General features: G+C 47.7%; 8 protein-coding genes across 8 annotated transcripts; 5 read left to right on the forward strand and 3 right to left on the reverse strand.

Moving 5' to 3' along the window:
• Positions 1-36: 36 nt before the first annotated feature.
• Positions 37-914, forward strand: I302_106248 (uncharacterized protein; the record flags this gene model as incomplete). Its single annotated transcript, XM_019191992.1, has 6 exons — positions 37-119; positions 177-243; positions 311-361; positions 449-498; positions 607-743; positions 811-914. 6 exons carry the CDS (start codon positions 37-39, stop codon positions 912-914), a joined length of 492 nt encoding a protein of 163 aa, XP_019046622.1.
• Positions 915-1,156: 242 nt separating this feature from the next.
• I302_106249 (uncharacterized protein) lies at positions 1,157-1,974 on the reverse strand (the record flags this gene model as incomplete). Its single annotated transcript, XM_019191993.1, has 4 exons — positions 1,157-1,327; positions 1,423-1,525; positions 1,605-1,685; positions 1,757-1,974. 4 exons carry the CDS (start codon positions 1,972-1,974, stop codon positions 1,157-1,159), a joined length of 573 nt encoding a protein of 190 aa, XP_019046623.1.
• Positions 1,975-2,259: 285 nt separating this feature from the next.
• I302_106250 (uncharacterized protein) lies at positions 2,260-5,420 on the forward strand (the record flags this gene model as incomplete). Its single annotated transcript, XM_065870237.1, has 16 exons — positions 2,260-2,438; positions 2,498-3,017; positions 3,077-3,418; positions 3,492-3,936; positions 3,999-4,011; positions 4,071-4,228; positions 4,284-4,339; positions 4,393-4,542; positions 4,612-4,631; positions 4,697-4,741; positions 4,808-4,872; positions 4,931-4,960; positions 5,028-5,049; positions 5,110-5,158; positions 5,219-5,251; positions 5,316-5,420. 16 exons carry the CDS (start codon positions 2,260-2,262, stop codon positions 5,418-5,420), a joined length of 2,232 nt encoding a protein of 743 aa, XP_065726309.1.
• Positions 5,421-6,921: 1,501 nt separating this feature from the next.
• Positions 6,922-10,537, forward strand: I302_106251 (uncharacterized protein; the record flags this gene model as incomplete). The annotated part of the gene is made up of 13 exons (XM_065870238.1): positions 6,922-7,354; positions 7,557-7,637; positions 7,707-8,234; positions 8,289-8,456; positions 8,511-8,684; positions 8,773-8,880; positions 8,945-9,009; positions 9,069-9,372; positions 9,441-9,788; positions 9,899-10,083; positions 10,161-10,364; positions 10,440-10,468; positions 10,522-10,537. The coding sequence occupies 13 exons, from the start codon at positions 6,922-6,924 to the stop codon at positions 10,535-10,537; spliced, it is 2,643 nt and encodes an 880-aa protein (XP_065726310.1).
• Positions 10,538-12,351: 1,814 nt separating this feature from the next.
• Positions 12,352-13,926, forward strand: I302_106252 (uncharacterized protein; the record flags this gene model as incomplete). Its single annotated transcript, XM_019191996.1, has 4 exons — positions 12,352-12,817; positions 12,902-12,967; positions 13,053-13,535; positions 13,619-13,926. The coding sequence occupies 4 exons, from the start codon at positions 12,352-12,354 to the stop codon at positions 13,924-13,926; spliced, it is 1,323 nt and encodes a 440-aa protein (XP_019046626.1).
• A 63-nt stretch (positions 13,927-13,989) lies between these two features.
• On the reverse strand, positions 13,990-14,412 carry I302_106253 (V-type proton ATPase subunit E; the record flags this gene model as incomplete). The annotated part of the gene is made up of 4 exons (XM_019191997.1): positions 13,990-14,024; positions 14,097-14,137; positions 14,200-14,247; positions 14,321-14,412. The coding sequence occupies 4 exons, from the start codon at positions 14,410-14,412 to the stop codon at positions 13,990-13,992; spliced, it is 216 nt and encodes a 71-aa protein (XP_019046627.1).
• Positions 14,413-14,745: 333 nt separating this feature from the next.
• I302_106254 (uncharacterized protein) lies at positions 14,746-18,038 on the forward strand (the record flags this gene model as incomplete). The annotated part of the gene is made up of 2 exons (XM_019191998.1): positions 14,746-15,221; positions 15,362-18,038. The coding sequence occupies 2 exons, from the start codon at positions 14,746-14,748 to the stop codon at positions 18,036-18,038; spliced, it is 3,153 nt and encodes a 1,050-aa protein (XP_019046628.1).
• A 273-nt stretch (positions 18,039-18,311) lies between these two features.
• I302_106255 (uncharacterized protein) lies at positions 18,312-19,952 on the reverse strand (the record flags this gene model as incomplete). The annotated part of the gene is made up of 7 exons (XM_019191999.1): positions 18,312-18,619; positions 18,714-18,763; positions 18,861-19,066; positions 19,318-19,592; positions 19,709-19,725; positions 19,793-19,842; positions 19,902-19,952. 7 exons carry the CDS (start codon positions 19,950-19,952, stop codon positions 18,312-18,314), a joined length of 957 nt encoding a protein of 318 aa, XP_019046629.1.
• Positions 19,953-20,105: the final 153 nt, after the last annotated feature.

The following is a 20,105-nucleotide window of genomic DNA, read 5'->3' on the forward strand; positions in this document are numbered from 1 at the left end:
ATCTCTTAATCCGTCGGAGCAAACAACACACACACAATGTCATATCCCTACCTAGCTTCTACTCCAGGACTACAATACAACTACTCCCTCTATGCCATCCCAGTAGGATGGCTCATCGGGTAAGTGCTCCTCTCCCAATACCATGTCAACAGCGGACTGACTGAGACAGAATATAGAATGGTACCCCTCTGGTGGGCTGCTCCTATGGCTAATAGGGCTTGTAGAGGGACTTATGATAATGCCGTAGGTCTACCTCAGACATTTTCTCAGGCATCGTGCTGATACGCTTGACTGGGGAGATGTAATGTAGAACCCTACGAATAGCTGGGCGAATATCGATGCGAAACCTATTCCACAGCAGGTGAGTTCTGTTGACCTATCACCCCAATCGAGACGAATAGGTGATTATATGAATTAAGGAGGGATGTTGACGTATTGGATCGAATAGTTGAAAGGTAGAATCAAGAGAGCTATAGCGGCGGAGAACAATACCCATACGTGAGTTCTGCTTCCCTTTATCACACTTCGGGGAATGGCCCATCCCCCTCGTCCATTACATTTTCGCTGTGGTCCAAGGCTCGACCTGATATATGTACTGCAAAATAGCAACCTCCCCCTCTTCGCTGCCGCTCTGGTAGCTGCCAACGCCGCTCACGTCGATGCTAGCTCTCTTCATTTCCACGCATCAGTCTGGGTGATCAGTAGGATAGCTTATACCCTGGCATATATCTTTATTGAAGATCGTGAGTCCATCTCCCCCCCATTACAAACAAAATATATCAGAGCATTTTGCTGAGAGAGGGTTGATAGGTAAAAAATCAGCGATTCGGTCCACGTTATATGGAGTGGGGGTCTTATCGTGTTTCGCGTTGATTGTTAAAGCTGCTAAGAAGTATTCTGCTCTGCCTTGGTAGTGGATGAGCTGGCCCACTATGGAATATAGACAATAGACGAGATCATTTCCAAATAGAAAATCTAGATGGTCTATATGATACATGGTACACGTTCCAGTATAGAATATAGACAGTGATTTGGGTATATTACGATGCAAGGTATATATGAACATGTCTGGTCAAGATCGACCAAACACGGAATCTGAATGCTCGAGAACGGTCACCTATCTGTCATGACCTTGTCAAGTCACCAACCCCCTTCTTCAAGCTTCACGCTTCACATCTGCATCCCCATTGACCTGCTCTGCCCTCACTTCTCCGTTATTCGTATCTTCATCTGTTTTAGGCGGTGATATTGGCTGATGCTTCCTATCTGGCAAGGGCACCTCTGGTAATTCCTCTTTTAACGAATCGTACAGCTGACGTCTGAAGCTCTGCAAGAACGGGATAATCAGTCAGAGACCATCATAATCGCAGTCGGGATGGCATGGTGCAGTAAGATCCAGTGACATCAGCCAGAACCACTCACTTCCAAGCCCAACACTCTTCCCAGGGCATATTGGTTTTCCCCTACCGCACGAGTTAAAGTGTTCTTAGTGAATTGATGAGGGTTCTTATATCTATCTATGTGGCTGTATCATAATATTCATCATCAGCTTCGATGCACCACAGTGAGCATACTTGTCGTTACGATATCGCTGGGGAACTCACTCTACTACCTGATGAGGTACACTCTCACCCAACTGACCAGCTATTCTCTCGAGGTTGATAAACCCTTGATTCACTTTCATCCTGCACAACATCTCCATCTATCAGCTATATAGACGCTCAACGGAAGGAATCGCGGCCAGAAGACAGCTCACAGATAATTCGGCACAGCATCCTCCATACCCTGTCCTACATCTCCTGCACAAATCTCCAACTCGTACAGATCCTGGGATAGCTTCAACAACTGACTTTCCAATTCGGCTCTCAGAGCTGCTTGATCAGAGGGTCCAACATCGGTAGTGGTGTGTTGCGGGAGTATACCTGATCCTGGTGTTGGGGCTGGGGAGGGGAGTTGAGGTGGACCTAGTGACATGTTTTCATGTTTCTTTGGGTTGAAAGGAAAGCAGGGAAGAATGGATCGGGTTTAGCCTTGTTTTTTGTGTTTGTCCTTCTTCCTCAACGTGCTGCTATCTCTGCTCGGCCACCACCGCCATCCACCGAAAGAAGTGATGATGTCACCAGATCAACCGCAAATGACGCAAGCAGTCGTCGGGGAGGATATGGACACGAGATGCTCAAGGGTACTTAATCACTGTGCAAGACCATTTCCCTCGACATCTCATCCCTTCAGAGCGACGCGATGGCAGTCCTAGGCAAGATGAAGGTCACCCTTTTGTCCCTTCTGGGTCTAGTAGCATCTGCTCAAGCCAGGAGAATCCAAGATGTGTACACACCCAAAGACATGCTTTCAACCCCTCGACCGCAACCCGCTATAGCTTCGCCTGATGGTTCCCACGCGGTATCAGTGGTAGATCAATGGGATTCAAAGACCGACAAGTAAGAACTCTTTCCCATTCCCACCTTTGCGCTTAGCTCACACCGAATCCGTTGATTAGGATCCATCGCTTGGTTTACCTTCTCTCCCTCAGAACCACTCACACACCTCCCCCTTTGTCCTTGCTTAACACCACTTCCGCTCAGGCCTCCCAGTTCCTCTGGCTCGATGATACCAACATTGCATACTTGAATGGCTCTGGCCTTTATTCGCTCTCCATTGAATATAGTACTAACAAATCACCCTCCACACCACGAGAAATCCTTACTTTCCCTGAAGGCGTCAATCCCACTGGACTCCAGTACGAACCGAGGAGCAGCACTCTAGCATTCTCTGGTCAGATCTGGAAACATTCCGAGGAATTCAACCAGACCTCGAGACTTGATGAGGAGTTCGAAGGGCGAGGCGATTCAGCTTTGGTGTATGATGAGCTGTTTGTCAGGCATTGGGATGAGTGGAGAGTACCTGGAAAAGTATGGACGTTGGGTGCGGTCAAGCTCAGTAATAAGTCTGGAGTCTGGCAGTCCGAGACATACGGGAAAGGAGAGAAGTTCGTCAACCTGTTGAAAGATACCGGTCTGGTAAGCTGATTCACACTTTATCGTTCTGAAGGAAATTTGAATCTGATCATTGTGATTAGTATTCGCAAATGGATCCCATCTCCTCTTTCACCCTCACCTCAGAATACGTCGCAGCAGCCATCAAGACCCCTCATTTGAATTATGCAACGCATACTAGGGAAGACATATATCTCGTGGCTTTACCTGGTCATACCGCCTCTGTCTCCCCTAGACATCTCACCCCTCACTCCCACGGTGCGATCAGTGCTCTCACCTTCTCTCCCGATGGGAAGAGGTTGGCTTGGCTCGAGATGAAGAAAGACGGGTATGAGAGTGATAAGCGGGTTATCGTAGTTCACGAGGAACGTAAAGGTACCAAGAGGTGGACAGAGGATTGGGATAGAAGTCCTAGTAGTTTGACCGTGAGTGAGAGAGATCCCTCGTCACGAGAAGTAGTCAGGGCACTGAGCGGTGGAATTATGCACGTACATCTAGTGGTCGCTCGATTCCAGCTCTCTGTACTTTACAGCAGAGCATCACGGTCGAATCCTACCATACCACCTCACTCACCCGGATCATCTACCTACCCCACTGTACTTCAACGGCTCCACCACCTCAATCACACCCCTGACCGATCGAACGATCTTGTTATCCCAGCAATCCCTTACCTCGCCCTCTGACGACTTCATCCTTACTCTTCCGGATCCCAAGAAGAAGCATGGTGAACTCGCGCGGGAGGGAGGTGATAAAGACGGCGATAAGTTGCCTCATGATTCTCTTAGAAGACTTACTGCCTGGTCGGCGAGGTTCATCGAGGATAGGTTGGAAGGTTTGGAGGGGGAAGAATTTTGGTTTAGAGGTGCCGAGGGTAAAGAGGTGATGGGTTGGGCTGTTAGGCCTAGAGGATGGGAAGAGGGTCAGAAGAAGGCTTGGCCTTTGGGTGAGTTAGCTATTCAAACCCTCAATACAGGAAGAGATGAACCTAAATATCCCCCCTTCCAGCGTTCTTGATCCAGTAAGTCACTCTGTCATTCCTTCGTGAGCTTGTAGTTCGCTGATAAGTCCCATTCGCAGCGGTGGACCTCAAGGTGCTTGGGAGGACTCGTGGTCCACTCGATGGAACCCCGCTGTATTCGCTTCACAAGGGTATTTCGTCATCGCTATCAACCCTACTGGGTCGACAGGCTATGGACAAGACTTTACAGATGCCATTCAAGGTGACTGGGGAGGAAGTAAGTTTCTGTCCAACAACGCATCCTGTGCTATTGAGCTGATGATCTCCCAAAGAACCATTCAAAGACCTCTTAGCAGGTTACCAAGCCGCCTTATCTAGGTATCCCGAGGTGAGCTAATCTGGCAGAATTTTACCTGATCAAAGCTTACTTGGCGTGAATAGATTGACCCCGCTCGAACTGCTGCTCTTGGTGCTTCCTATGGAGGATATATGGTGAATTGGATAAACGGACATAATGACCACTTCGGATTCAAGGCTTTGGTGTGCCATGATGGGGTGTTTGATACTGTCACCACATATTTCTCCACCGAGGTGAGTTCCGGTTCTAAAACTTCTGACATTGTGATGGAGGAAAAGAAGCTGATGATATCGGGAGAACAGGAGGTGTGGTTCCCTACCCAGTATGTCCAGTCACCGTCTGCGTAACCTTCTTAATCACAGCCAAGGCTGATATGGATTCTATCAGGGACTTTGCTGGTACTCCGTTAACTCATCGAGCCAATTACGAAAAGTGGGTTTGCTCAGTATAAGATGTCACGTGCAGTCGGATAAACGCTGACATTTCATTGTGTTCCAGATGGAGTCCAGTCAATCATGCTATCGAGTGGACCACACCAGAACTAGTGATTCAAGGAGGCAAAGGTGAGCTGTCAGGTTCTTCTTGATGTAATTTGAGCTTAGCACATCTCATTTTTCATAGATTACCGATTGGAGAACTCGCAAGGCTTGGGTGAGCAGCATGATAGCTACGAGGTAAATCATAAGATGGAAGGCTGATACTGTATATCTTCCCTCAGGCGCTTTCACCGCCCTTCAAACGTGAGTGATCTTTGCCACTTACCTTTTATCTTCGGTACTGATACCGATGTACTCGTATAGTCAAGGTATTCCAAGTAGATTTGTCTACTTCCCCGATGAAAACCATTGGGTGAGTCATGCTCTACCATTCATACAGTGCTGATTGATCGTGCTGATATCGCTTGGATAGGTACTGAAACCTCACAACTCGCTTCGATGGCATGTGAGTTCAGCCTCGTCTCAAGCTAAGATCCGATGCTGACTTTGATATCTAAATCTCAATGTAGCACGAGGTATTCAAGTGGTTACATGAATGGGTTGGGCGGGCCCACGACGACGATGATACTGCCTCAGACGAAGTGGCAGGACGACCGTTGGTCATACAAACTTAGTCAAATCAAATGAAAAGGAGCGGAAAGGAAAGCAAAATTGTCAGAGTCTCAAAAATACTGTACACCCATTAGGAATAAGGAGTAAGATGCATCATTCCGAAATTTATCCTGGCAAGAGGCATGTATACATGTCTTGAGCTATGACTATATGATTAGGGGTACACACTTGCCTTCCGCCGCTGAGGGGGACAATCACCACTCCAGGACTTGTAGGATCCCATGGGTGTATTGAGAATGGAGTACTGTAACCGTTTTACAGATTCAGATCTAAAAGTGATTGATTAATCTACTGTGTTGAAAAAATTCCCTTTCCTTTCCTGATCGGCCAAAGCGCCTTTGGATCTAGGTCAAATCGCAAGATCAAGATTCGACCGCGAACCCTGCAACCGTCACTTATTCATCTCCACTTGCACATCAGCCGTTGTTAGCACTTCGGACATGTCATGGTGCGATTGCGATAATACCATGGATAGATCGATGTTGGACCGATTAGAATCCACTTCGGACTTGATGTATGATATGTGGAGTGGGACGCTAGAAGATGAAACGGACACGCCTCTCTTGGTTAGTTTCATCAAATATCAAGGATCGGACTGTATCTTGTAGTGCTCTTCAACCGTCAACCATCAAACCCGATGAGATAGGTCCTTGAAACCCAACTCTCTTACCTGTTTCATTCTTTCATTGACGTCAGCATCGATGAAGTATCATCTGTTTTTGGTGGATATCAGTGATCAGCAATTCATATGATGGTTGAAAGAAGTACGACTAATATGACTGTTGATGTTTGTACCTTTCAGTTGTTATGCGATGAGACAGACACATCCTTTGGTATCGAGGCTGTTCTACTGTTCGCTTACTCGGACTATGACTATGACGTTTTAGCTTTTACCTTGATCTCGTTGGACTCCAACCTGTGCATGTCCGAACACCCCACTTGATCAATTTCGAGATATCCGATGATGGTCATGACGATGATGGTGATGTTCTCTTTTGTGTCATACTATCGTAGTCTTCTATTCGCATCAGATCTGCTGTGTTGAAAAGCAAGTGTCAAGATGAGAACTGAGGGGAGCACGATCAGATGAAATTGATTTGACGCTTGACTTACGCTTTGACCCGATTGTGTGTGTAACACTCTGGCATAGCATATAGCATATAGCATCCTTTGGTAACTGATTGATACTACTACTACTATCCAAAACGTTCTATGACTACTCAATATTCTTCCTATCACTCTCCAAAGGTCTAAGGTATATAACCCTCCGTTTAATTCATTTCATTCATCTACTCTTTCATCTCATCCCTCTTCACTTTACATTTCCCCCTACCATTCCCACCACCTCTTGCGCAACTCCACCACCATACTCAGTACATACTATATCATCTTCCCCATTACATACCCATATTTCAACTTTACTCTACACCCCTCTTCAAACTTTCTCCCTATTATCCTCCAATACTACCGCATATACCCCACATCCATCCGCAGTACAGTACCATGGTTCGATCAACCCTATCAAGTGGCGCAAAGTTCCTCCCTTGCATCACTTATCAGACCCTATTCGGAGGTCGACCAGTACACTACCATCTCGAGCCCACCGACCAGTCAGTCGAGTGGCGACAACTCGAAAAGTGTGAATCACCGGAATGCCGAGCACTAATCACAAACTGTCATTGTGGGTTCGTCTATCGATTGGATGCCATCGAAAATTGGATCAAGAAGGAACAACCCGCCTTGCTCCAATTGGGTGATATCAAGTTACCCAAGCGTGAGGATGGGTGTGAGATGTGCAGTAATACTTGTAGTAGATGTCATCAGAACAAGAAGGGTGAACCGAAGAAATTGGAGTTGCACGTTTATAAAGGTATAGAGAGGAGGTTGTGCCCTGCTCATGCTAAGATGGGTGATCCGGCGAAACATCAGGCTGAAGGTGGGTGTCTATTTCGGCTCTTCCCAACTCATGAAGGTAGGACACCTTAGCGTGTGAAATATACCTACTACAACCCATGCACCACTGTTCTATCTCACCCCATGTTGGACCGTATACGTCTCACCAGCATCTCTATCATCCCAGCTTCGATCACCATAATGACTACATCATGCTGACCATACCCTCTGCTGTCGCAATTCAGCTCGAGACGATCTCAACAAAGCCGTTCTCATCTTCCAACACCTCTGGAGCAACCCCGATCACCTGAGCCGTATCCGAGGACGTGAGTTACTCTCCCATGTCACAGTCGGTCTTGCTTCCGCTGAGACGGTTCGTACAACATCTATGGTAGAAGGAGGGTACGACGCATTCATCATTTACCAGAGACAAGCCAACGATGCAAGAACGAACAATCAGCCACATCCCGATATTTCGACTTTCGTCAAAGAGTATCTAGACAAACAACAACGCGCCACCCCAAGCAAAGCTGCTCGAGGTCCCGGCTCGGTTGATATTGTCAAGAATGAAAGTCCCGAGGAACGTCTTCTTCCCCTTGTAGGTGAGGAACCTCAGGAACCTTGGTATGATAATCAGCTGCCACCCGCCTCTGATCCTGAAATATTGGATGCGCTCAACTGGTTCAACCGCCAATATGGACTGACCGACCAAGGAGAAGCGACAAACAACGGCGTCAACGGCGAGGTCGCACAGTATCCTCATGCTTATGAGAGAGCGACTTCTGTGCCGCTACCACCAAATCATGCCCCGGAATTACCGCGACTTGTCAGTGATCCAGTGCAGCACCTTGTTCCTGTCACTACCAGTGATTCAGCTGCCTTAGGTTATAATGTTGGTGTAAACCACATGTACATACATCAATGTAAGTTTGTTCGACTTAGACTGTTTATTGGTGTACGATAACTGATCCTGACAGCCAAAACAGCTATCTCTGATCCAGTGACTCGATCTCAATCCGCAAACCCCTTAGGATATAGAGAGAATATCTCCGGATCGGATGAAGAGGAAGATGACATTTCGATGGAAGATCCGCTCCCCGCTCAAAACCCCACAACGCTCGATCCTTCCTACGACTGGGTAAATAGTAGGTTCAACTGTATCCCAATGGCTCTCGGGCTTGTACTGATGTGCGATGTAGTGGACATAGAGACCGAGCGAGAAGTAAGAAAACATATGGGTCTCAGTCCTCCTAGAGAGATGAGCGGTGATAGTGGGATGCCATCAGCGGTCTACACCAGTATCGTTACACCTATAACCTACCCTGGGACCATCGCTTCGACTGTTTCACCACCAGCTATGGAGTCACTGCTTTGTGAGTACTAATCGTTCACGTCGCCCAGCCCTCTTCAATGCCACCCGCTGACAGTATGTTGTATAATCGTACCATCCTGCTCTCAAAGACGACTTCGAGATATCTGCGGGGATCCAACGACTCGCTGGTAGTTTCATGTCGAAATACCCTGAGTGGCAGCGAAACGTCTACAAAACCATTCAGACGGCTGATCCGGGTATGTTCTGATGGTATCCTGCATCGTGACGTACGTCAAAGAGATGACAATTTCTTGTGCATAGATTCTGGGAGACAACTACCTGATCATCTGGAAGTTGCGGATGTCGAACATCTCCTCGATCGCTTGGTAAGCGTCTGATAGACAAGAACTGATAATAGATAGAGCTGATACAGTATGAGATACAGCCCAAGATCCTCTACAAGGGATTCTTCGACACAATCCCCACTGCATATGTTTACGATGTCAATGCTGCCTGTATCAAACTACTTGCCAATCAAACGCCTTCTCTACCCAAAAAAGATGATCCGTATAACACGCCACTGCCTCGTTCAGGAATGAGAAGACACTATTTCGACACAGTCACTTTGCACTTTGGACAGTTCTCGATTGAAAGGGATGGAAGATTGATTGATCCTGAGAGGGTGCATCTGAGATGGGTCCACGAATGCATGAGCTGGGTAGTCTGCGAAGTGCTGGAGGGAGGAGGACGTGAGTGGCTGTCCATCCGGTATTAGCGTAATGAACAAAACTGATCGTAGTGGCACTTTCGAATGTAGATCCCACTCGGATCCTTAACCTGCTCGAAGCCCAGGTCAATCTACTGCTCGATCTAAAAGATACTCAAGGTTCCAGGATGGTCCATCGAGCTCGAATCGATTGTGCTCACCAAGGCTGTCCATTGCATTGCGATTACACGAGGATCTTCACAGGGGTGATTGCGATAGTGGTGATCACAGCTGAAAGAGCGTGTCTCCAAGCGTATAGGAGTAAACAATGGGATGAGCTCGATAAGAGAAGAAAGGTGTTCTATCAGTCTATGAAGGTAGCTGCTAAATTGATGGACTGCAATTCCGTCAATTTCTATAGGATCTTGGAACAGCTTGAAAATCCCAATATCTCGCCTGGTACGTTCATTATATTCCTCTTTGCTTAGGTCGGTTTCCACCTTCACAATCCGATGAGGTTTGAGAGAGGAACAGTCATTGCTGATCAGAAACAAACCGGGTGATTGTAGAGGAGAGGGAGAACCAAATTATCCGATGTAAGATCTACGATGGGATTATCGAGAAGATCGATCGATTGTACTTGACTTTTATCGATTATGGGGTGATGCAGAAGGAACATGATGATATCGAGAGGGAGTTTTTGAAAGTTGGTGGGAAATATTATGAATGGTCAAGTAGATATGCTCAAAGAGAGGTAAGTCCGACGTTCGCACTTGTATCGCTCCCTGTTATACTTCACTCATGACTAAAGACGCATGTCTGTTACTGTAGCTCGACTTCGCCAAGAGCTGGAACGAGTTCAACGAATATGCCAATGATCCCATGCGACCGATGGTACCATGCCACGAACTATTTACCATCCCGAAAGATCAGATGGCTACTAGTCCCGTACTCAGGAGATGGGAAGAGTACGTTGGAAAGGATTATTTGAGGGATGAGGATATACCTATTAAGGAGGTATATGACGATGATGATGTAAGTACCGATTGACTCATTACACGTTATACACTGAGCTAGTGTGAGTGCTGATCGGTGGGTTTGGGATGATAGGACGCTGATCGTCCTAGTGGAATTAAGAGGTAAGTGTAACAAGATTTGCGAGGTTGAGGCTGATCTCACTTCCCAATCACAGACCTCGTGGCGAGTGATGCGATGGAATGAACCCTTCCGAATAAACTTGCGCTTCTTTGTTGCCTGATGCACGGCTCTGTGATTGATATTGTACTACCAGTATGTGTACATTGAACGATGATTGATGTATATCCGTGAGTACAAGTGCAAAGAGGGAGTCAAAGCATAGTACTCAGATGAATGTGGCACTCGGACACACGGGGCGCTCGGACATGCTTCCTTGTCATGTTTGAGCATGTATTATCACTAATATCTCAGGTAACATGCATGCTGCATCCAATCCAACTGGTGAGGTTGTCGATAATACTGTGATATGCATGCACGCTCAATTTCAGGGGAGAAGAAGGCAAGATGGCACAGCCCCCCACCATTCCTTCTGGGCGCTCTCAATTTGACCCTGCCCACTTGAATTGTCTTGATCACACACAATTGAGGTAAATGATTGGGCTGTGGTAGCTGTCATTGACAAATACCCCCCTGCAAGACATCTCAGCCGCCTCATATTGATGAAAGATGATCATGATATTGCTTCAGGACCGTGTGTGCTGCTGCCTCTTTTTCTGAGAGTTTGGTCTGTCAATATGATCGCTTGTTGTTCCATCTTCACTGCGCCGAGCTCAGCTCTGGCTTGTAGTCAGCTTGATCACTATCTTGACGCATACTACCAGAAGTTTGATGGCCTTTGGGAGTGTTTTGCAATATTCATGACTGAATGAACCAGATAAGTAGACGATTTTCAGGATTCCTGTCAATCACAGCCTTCACAGCCCCAGTCTCACAAGTATCTTGCCCCTTCTTTCCATGAAGTAGGTTTTCATTGATCTCGCTATGTCATCCAGGTTTTGGAGCAGGCATTTTATGACTGGTTTATGCTGTATCTGGAGATGAGGGGCGATTTTAGGGTGCTTTTAAGCGATTTTAGGCCCCCATCTCACTCAAACCCGTTTAGAGCTCATCCAAAGACATGAGATGGTAGCCATGGACTTATCAGTATGCTATTTACCCCTTGATAGCCGAGCATCAGCCCTGATCTTACATAATACGCTCCAGAAAGTGGTCAAAATTGGAAGGAAGGCACTGTAAGGGGATTGCCATCTATATGTGTGTGTATGCATTGTGAGAGATGAAAGTTGTATAGCTCAATTCTCATCGAGATTCTGCACACCCTTGATGAGGTTGTAAAGCATCACATCAAGGTGAATGCATGACGAAATGGGCAGAAAGGCAGAAAAATGCCATTTTGTCCGAGTCCGGGGTGTGTCCGAATGGCCCGTGGATTTGAGTACAGCATGAATGGAATGAAATCGAATATTGCAATTATTGAAGCTTTTGCGATAACCTGATCACAGTCAAACGTAGAGCGATCTTGATATAATACACATGAACACGCCGCAATGTTGCGAGAATCGAATTCTCGCAAAACCCCATCTGCCTCATTCTTGCTATGATTTTGCGCCAGAGCTAAGCGTTGGGGATAGATCTCTAACGTGAGCACAATATGAGATTAGATGGAATGACAAAGGATCTCATACCATAACCTCCCTTTCGTGGGGAGGGTAGTATTCTGTCACAATGGATAACAACCCAAGTGCGTTTGGGTATAATTTAATATCCAAGTATGACATGAGTACAGGCCAATCAAGAGAGTGTGGGGTGGAAGTGTGACGATTTTTTTTTTTTTTTGGTTTTGCTGGATAGTATGAGATTTCCTGTGCTCTTATAATATCGGTCAAATACAGTGTGATCATTCATCGATTGGGACACTTTGAAAATCTCAGTATTGTATCCGTATCCGACAAACACACAAGAGACTTTTGAAAAGTCATCCATCATGCGTATCATCCGATTATCCAGCGTCCCCACACCCCAACCTCAACCTGAACCTACCGCACCTCTCACATCTGCCATCTCCTCCAGATCTCTACCACTTCGTTCTGCGCGAACCACTCAGCAACATCTCATGAGCAGAGACGAGCGAAGATCCCTACTTTCACTTATATCGACATGGCTCATCCCCCCACTCATGGCACTATCATTGGTATTGACGCTCCTACCCCTCTTATTGCCTAGTATCACTCATCAATCCCTTACGTACTTTACGATCCGTCCGACAGGGGACGAGAAAGCTCCTAGGGCTGTGGCTATCAATTTGAATGAGGGGTTCGGTGTGGTCAAAAATCTGGAAATGATGGATGAGAGAGACGAGGTGATTGATGGATTGATGGGATTAGCGGAAAGTGTTGGAGGGAGGGAGTGGTTGGGTAAGAGTGGGGCTAGTGTTTATGTTGGGATATTGCGTGGGTCTTCTTCACAATCTGTTCCGTCTTCTACTGCTTTTCAAGGAGATCATGCTGATGTAAAACGTGGAATGTACGACACAGAGATCTGCTCGAAAGCCAATCCAGACGCCGAGGTCAACTGCACTTCATCCTCACAAGCTGAATATCGTGAGTCTTTTATCCCTCTCCCTCCCTCTCCCACACGACCCGAAGAGAGGAGTCTTAAGAGACTGACTTTACATTCTCCTACCAGATGCAACCTTCCTCCCAGACTCACTTCGATCCGCCCTCCTGAACTTACCTTCCCCTCCCCCAACTCCCATCCTCCTGCTGGCCTCGGCGATCCTCCTCTTCCTCGCCACCCTGGTGTTCATAGCTGGACTGATCCCTTGGAGATGTTCCATCTCGTTCAACTTCCTTCATCGTAAACCACCGTTGGAAGCGGACCCGCACTGGGCTCGAACACCATATCAGCAACAACAAAGCAAGCAGGGGTATACGGGATCATGTGAGAATCTCGTTCAAGCCCATACCTCAATGTCCCATGGTGAGAGCGGAAAGGGGGTCAGGAGGAATGCACCGCATTTGGCATTCTTCGCTCTTATTTTCATCGCTTTGGGTCTGACTGGTGGGAGTTTGGTGCAATTGCGTATCATCCGTGAGGCTCAGGATAGGTGGGATAAGGTGATGGTACAGGAGGTAGGGATGGAGTTCAAGGTTGGGGTGTTGACTTATTGTAAGTGTTTCTTCCCTTCCCCTTCATTCGAGATATTCAGGTGAGAGGAAGGCTGATTTGGCTGTGGCTGGGTGGATGGTTAGTGCTGCCGATCTTACCTATTTGTCTAGTCTTCATCCTCCTCCTCGCGGCTTTGCCGAGCATCTACGCTTACATCGCAGATACTTTTCATACCTGTCCTGCAGATCATGATCATCCCGATTCCCCTGATCCACTCGTCCCAGGCTATAGATCCGATTTGGATCAGAGGGAAGTAGGTAAACGATGGGACCAAACTCCCATTCTCAATCCTTCTCCGGCATATATCCCTGAGATATACGATCTACCGATAGTGAAGAGTGAAATGGAGAGTAAGAGAAGTACGATAGAATCTGTTGGAAAGGCCTTGTAGTGTTTCCGAGATTATGTGGTTCTGTACAACATGCATGTGTGTATCGTATATCGTAGATACTGTCTAATACTCCGCTCGTAGATCTGACCTCCTAGGTTCTGCAGGCAAGTGAGTCTATCAGCTATATCCATTGTACGCCAAATGAATAGAACGATAGCTGGAACACCTACTGATGAGGGGATGTAATTGAGCGAGATAGGTGATTGCCCACCTGCACGCAACGAGTTAGCTCCGCCATTCAGCCCGCATAATAACGCTGGTAGAGCAACTCACATGAGGTAACAGCACGTCAGGGTGAGAAGCGCGGCGGTTCGTAGTAATCTAAAACCACAACGTCAGCTTGCCTTCACCGTTAGATTATACTGTGAGGCTGGATGGACTGCACCGGACTCACGTTTGGTTTTTCCCCTTTGGCATGACGAACCACGCTATGGCTCCTATGGCGGCGACTACAGCTGCGACGACTACGATGTGGAAGAATGACATGTTGGGTAGGTCTTTGGTCGGTTTCGTGGTCTTGCGTCAGGTGAGGGTGATGTGTACTTGAGTCGTCCTTGACCGCTGAAGAGGTATGTAGATGGAGATGAGAAAGAAAGGAGATGGAGAGCTGAATGACAGTGAGCTATCTAGTGAGCGATCTCAGCTCACATCGTAGAGTCAAGTCACGTGATCTGTATCCAGCACCCGTTTTCCGAGATTTCGAGATTTCCGATGATTTCGATGACTTGAAGATGTTGCATGAGGAATCACCTCTTTCTTGTAAGGGATCGATCATATCTCTACGTTGTGCTCAGCTAGACATATATATCCATAGCCAAGATGGCATCAATCCGCCTGAGACCCACAAGAGGGTCAACAAATCTCATCCGAAGATCACTCGTCACCTCCGCTCGACTGGCCGACACCTACTCCCATCCCTCTTCCTCCCAATCCTCATCTTCATCTTCATTATCATCTGAATCGCAGAACCCCATCAAGAACCCCAAAACATTCGAATTCCTGTACGGTCCCGAATCAAACTGGCGTAAACCCAAGGTCCCCTCCAAACCAGCTACACCACCGAAGAAACGAGCCAAAGTAGATCCAGAAGCTTACAAGAACCTTCCTCCGCTGGAGAACGTGCAGAGGGAGAGGTTGATAGATTTTAGTCTGGCAGAGGGGCAGAGTAATGAGAGGAGGGCGTATTTTGCTAGTGATATTGAGGCGGAGCTGGGGGAGGAGGTGGACTGGTCGGGGATGGAGGTTGTTGAGGGCGAGGTGGGGTTGGAGAATGGACGGGTTGTTGAGTGTCGGAGGTGAGCACTACCTTGCATCTCAACTCTTCTCGATACTTTGTGCACTTTGACATGCATCATGGAACCGCCATAATCAGCGGCAAGATCATCATATCGTATCAGGATGAGCTGTTACATCATGTGCTGACCCCCCAGCGCAGATCCGGACATACCTCCCTCGGTCTAATCCTCGCGTCCATAACCCTCTCCGGCAAACCGAGACTCCTCCTCCTCCGATCCACAGGCGAGATCTGGCCAATCTCATCACACGATGTACAATTCGTCATGCCCCCATCCCTCATCTCACCAACCCTCGCCTCACAATGCTGGTCGCCCGAGCTCCTCGAATCGCTCTCCCAGATAGAAACGAAATCGGGTTTAGCAGAGGAAAGCTCCGCTATAAAACCTACCCCCGAGATGTTATCTGCCCGACGGAAAGTCGCTATGATCCTTAGGAAAGTTCATAGAGAGACGGAGAAGATGTGCGGGAGGCTGATGGCTGGAAGTTTTAGGGCTGATGATGGGCATAGAGATGGTGGTCAGGTGGGAGGTATCGAGTCTGTATGGCAGAATTGGCAAGCCCAACAAAAGAAGGGTGAAAGAACGAGTATCACTGCTGTTCAGGCTGCGGAGTTTATCTTGAACCCCAGACACAGGAAACAGGAAAAGAAGATCGAAGTGAAATCTAATACCTTGCCTGCGTATGCTGCGCATGTGTTACTTATGAGACGGCCTGATTTGTTCACGGCTGATCAAGGGGATATGTGGTCTTCTGGGACTTTTATCGTTAGATCAAGGGAGGAGAGACAGCTTTTGGATAGTGTTCAGAAAGGTATAGATGTGTCTATGGACATTGGTAGAACCGGGAGTGGATCTTCGGACGAAGAGTTATCTTCGTTTGTGGAGAAGGCTAGATCGGTGATTGAGAAATCTCAAATGAGAGAAGATACACAGGGACAGGAGTTGAAAGAGGAGAAACACGATTTACCTGAATGGACGACAAAAGATAAAGAATATATCTCGATACTTCTTTCCCCGTTGGTCGAGACTAGATCAACGCAGACCCCACCATCACTCCCTCTTGCACTTTCCATCGCTCGGCTGATCTCCCCCTCCTCGGAAGAGGTGGTCGAACGAGGAACATTGGCAAGATTACTATCCGACCTAGGCGTCATCTTACCGTGGGACTCGTTGGAACTGTCCAAACTTACCGAAGCGGAGAATCGATCGATGATCATGTCCTCTGTTCCCACTGGGTCAGTCAGAGGGGAAGATGAGCTCCTTAAAGGGAATGAGCTAGATTCGCTACGAGAAGATTTCACCTCTCACAAGGTGTTTGTCATTGATGATCCAACAGCTTCAGAGTTGGACGATGGTATCTCACTAGAAAGGATCCACGGCTCAGAGGATGTATGGGTGCATATCCATATTGCCGATCCCACTCGGTTCATCCCGCCTTCCCACCCACTCGCGAAACAGGCTTCCATCAGGGGAAGTTCGACCTATCTACCGGAGGGCAATAAACCGCTCTTCCCCCTGGAAGTGATCATGAAAGAGTTATCTCTAGGTGCGAACGTAGATGCTCAGGGGACGATGACTTTCTCTGCTAGGTTGAATAGGACTGGTGAAGTGGACGAAACGAAGGTCCGGATGGGTTGGATCAAGAAACCCAAAGTCATCACTTACCAGGCTGTCGACCAGGCTCTCGGGTTACCCACTTCAAGATCCACTAGACCTTTTGGTGGACCACTCAAGACCACCGAAAACGAAACGAAGAAGATGGATATCGACTCTTCTGATCTGGATGATCTCAAGATATTATACGATATAGCCAAAGCCCATCGAGCGAGGAGATACGCCAAAGCAGGATTAGAATGGAGTTTATCTTCTGCTAGTGTCACTCTCCTCAACCAGCTTTACCCCGCTTCAACGAACCTCTTCGACCCATCCACACTCCACTCTTCATCTAGACTGTTCGCCGGATCACTGGGATTAGATTATAAAGTCTCAACGCCCGTTGGAGGGCTGAACGCCGCAGGCCTAGTTGCGGAATATATGATCCTTGCTGGTCGGCTTTCAGCGGAATATTGCAGTTCGCGCGATATCCCCGTAATATACAGAGGATCGTTCGCTCCCAAACCTCTATCTCCTGAGGCTGGTACGTTGGAAGATCTACTGTCCTCGAGAATAGAGGGTACAGGTCAAGTAGATCCATTCGCAATGATGCGGTCGGATTGGTATCGTCCCGCAGGGTATGTGGACGTCAAGCCCATCTCTCATTGGATTATGGGATTTGACGACTCGTACAAGGGGTATATAAGAGCTACATCCCCATTGAGGCGGTTCGACGATTTCCTGGTGCATTGGCAGATCAAATCGTACCTTGCGAAACAGGCTGGAGTGGGTGTAAGGGAGTTGGAAAAGGGGTATAGTAAGGAGGAAGTTGTGGGTTTGGTGAGGAGGTCGGATGAGGGTACGAAGCGGGCGAAGAGGGCTGGAATTAATGCAAATAGGTATTGGCAGGCCAAGGCCATCCAGCAGTACCTATTATCATCCCCCCGAAGAGCAGCGGAGGTGAAAGAAGGATGGAAGATTAAAGATGATGAGACCGTAGGTGAAGATGGGGTGTTGGTTGGAAAGATCGCAGGAACGACCGCGTCTGCCCCGTCGATTAGTGGCGAGATCACTCCGATCTTTGTGGGTCAGCTGGGATTGACCGCTTCGTTGCATCATCCTGTACTGGGCAGCGAGCTGGAAGTGGGTCAGGAGGTTGGATGTAGAGTTATGGAGGTTCAGGAGTGGCCTAATCCGCTGGTTAAGCTTGAGTTGGTTAAGTGAGCAGGAATCGACGTCGCGGTTTTTAGAGATGTTAGGGACTCGTAGCGGAAGATACAGATTGGCAGATCCACTAGAATAGTTGTACATTGCATATATAGTCAAACATCACATCTCATAATATAATGCATGGTTTTTACATTGTGTGGATATATAACTCATATAGCAGTTTCTATCTGCATACTCGATACGATTACTTCCTCGTTCATACCTTTGAGGCTCATAACACCCCTTTTCCCCGATTTTATACCCAGACTGCTCGTGTCTCTTTTCTACCTACTGCCCGAAACCCATCCTTATAGGCGGCGGAGGCGGAGGAGGCGCCCCACCCTGTTGCTGTTGCTGAGGTGGCATACCGTAGTTCGTCGGGAATCCCGCAGGAGGTGGCGGAAGAGGAGCATACCCATTTGGGGCACCGGCACCAGCTGGATAACCAGTAGGTGGATATCCCTGGGTCTGGGGAGGATAGTTGGGATAAACGGGTTGTTGGTTCTGGGGTTGATAGATTGGCATACCGGCTGGAGGAGGGGGTGGGTAGGAGGGTGCGGAAGTCGAAGCGTTGGCGAGGGCGCCTGCGAATTGGCCTGTGGGGCGGGATGTCAGTCTCATCGCAAAGAGAGCATTGTGAGAAGGACCGCTGGTGATATAAATATGAAGGAAGAAGTGGGTTTAACTCACCTTGATATTGATATGCCGACGTGGATGAATCAGGTATAAGTTGATGTTTCCTATAGTTCATACATTCCCGTTAGCCAGGTCCCCGTGAGGTATACAGCGTATGGTGTAGTGGATGCAGGAATTATTCTCCAATGCGATATCACTCACTTAGCTTGAGCAGCCAACAATCTCTCAGCCTGACTACCATGTCTTTCACCTTTACCGTCTTTCTTAAATGCGTACTGTACCGAAATCTGTTTACCACCGAAGAACTGTCCATTCATATTTTCGATGGCCATGTCGGCAGCTTCGAAATCGTTGTATGAGATGAAGGCGTATCCTTTCGAAAGACCTGTTGTGGGATCTCTTGCGATCTGGAGGTTGCAGAAAAAGGCGTACGAAATCGTCAGCCATGCCTTCAAAGATACATCCTTGTCTCGTTCGACAGGTTAATGATGCACCTCCGCATGGTGTAGTTGATACTCGTCTCTTCTCTACTCTGACTTTTCTTTCTCAATCACAATCGACAACGATCGACTTCCATATCCTATCACCTATCCCCTGTCCCGGACCTCCGCCAAAGACAACAGCCATAACACCCTGCGCAAGCCAGAACCACACTCACCTTAGGAGGTTCCGACAGCCCACCAAACGTCCCAAAAGTATCCGCCAAAGTATTCTCATCCACCTGCGGATCCAAACTCCCCACAAACAAATTCGCACCCACGTCCAACTGCTTCTTATCGTAGCTTGCCTTGTTGACTCTTATGGGTTTACCGTACAGCTTGATCTGGTTCATTATCTTTACGGCGTACTCTGCGTCTGCCTCTGTTAGGAACTCGCAGAAGCCGAAGCCCTGGTGGGACATTGAGATTCGGTCTTTGGGGAGGAAGACGTTTGCTGTGAGTTGGGAGGTTAGCTTAAGGTTCGGATGGTATAGGTCAAAGGCGTCTACGGGGTGGGGGAAGGGTTACTGTCGATGGATGTAATGTATATTGTCATCTCGTTGCACTTACATACTGGACCAGCTTGTCTAAATCAGGTGACATATGGTATCAGCTTGAGACTCAAGGAGCAGATGAACCATGGAGACCACTCACAGCATCAACTCCCATACCAACGCATCCGTACATTTCTCGTCGAGGTTACCCTATAGTCACCCGGTCAGCTTGACGTACGCTTGAAGAACGAGGAGTCAGCTGAACTCACGAGATACACTGTGGCCTCCTGATTCCTATCTTGTTCAGCTTTATTCTGCATTTCGGCTGATTTTCGGATCCTCTGCTACTCCCGCTGTATTGTCTATGTAGTGGAGTTATGGTATTGGGGTTGGTTGAATGGAAGTTGGGAAGAGATTGAGCAACGAGAATCAAAGAGATCGAAAGCGAGCAAGAGCAGAGCAGGAAAACACAA

The sequence above is a fragment of the Kwoniella bestiolae genome, chromosome 4 (genome assembly GCF_000512585.2).
Source record: "Kwoniella bestiolae CBS 10118 chromosome 4, complete sequence".
NCBI lineage: Eukaryota > Fungi > Basidiomycota > Tremellomycetes > Tremellales > Cryptococcaceae > Kwoniella > Kwoniella bestiolae.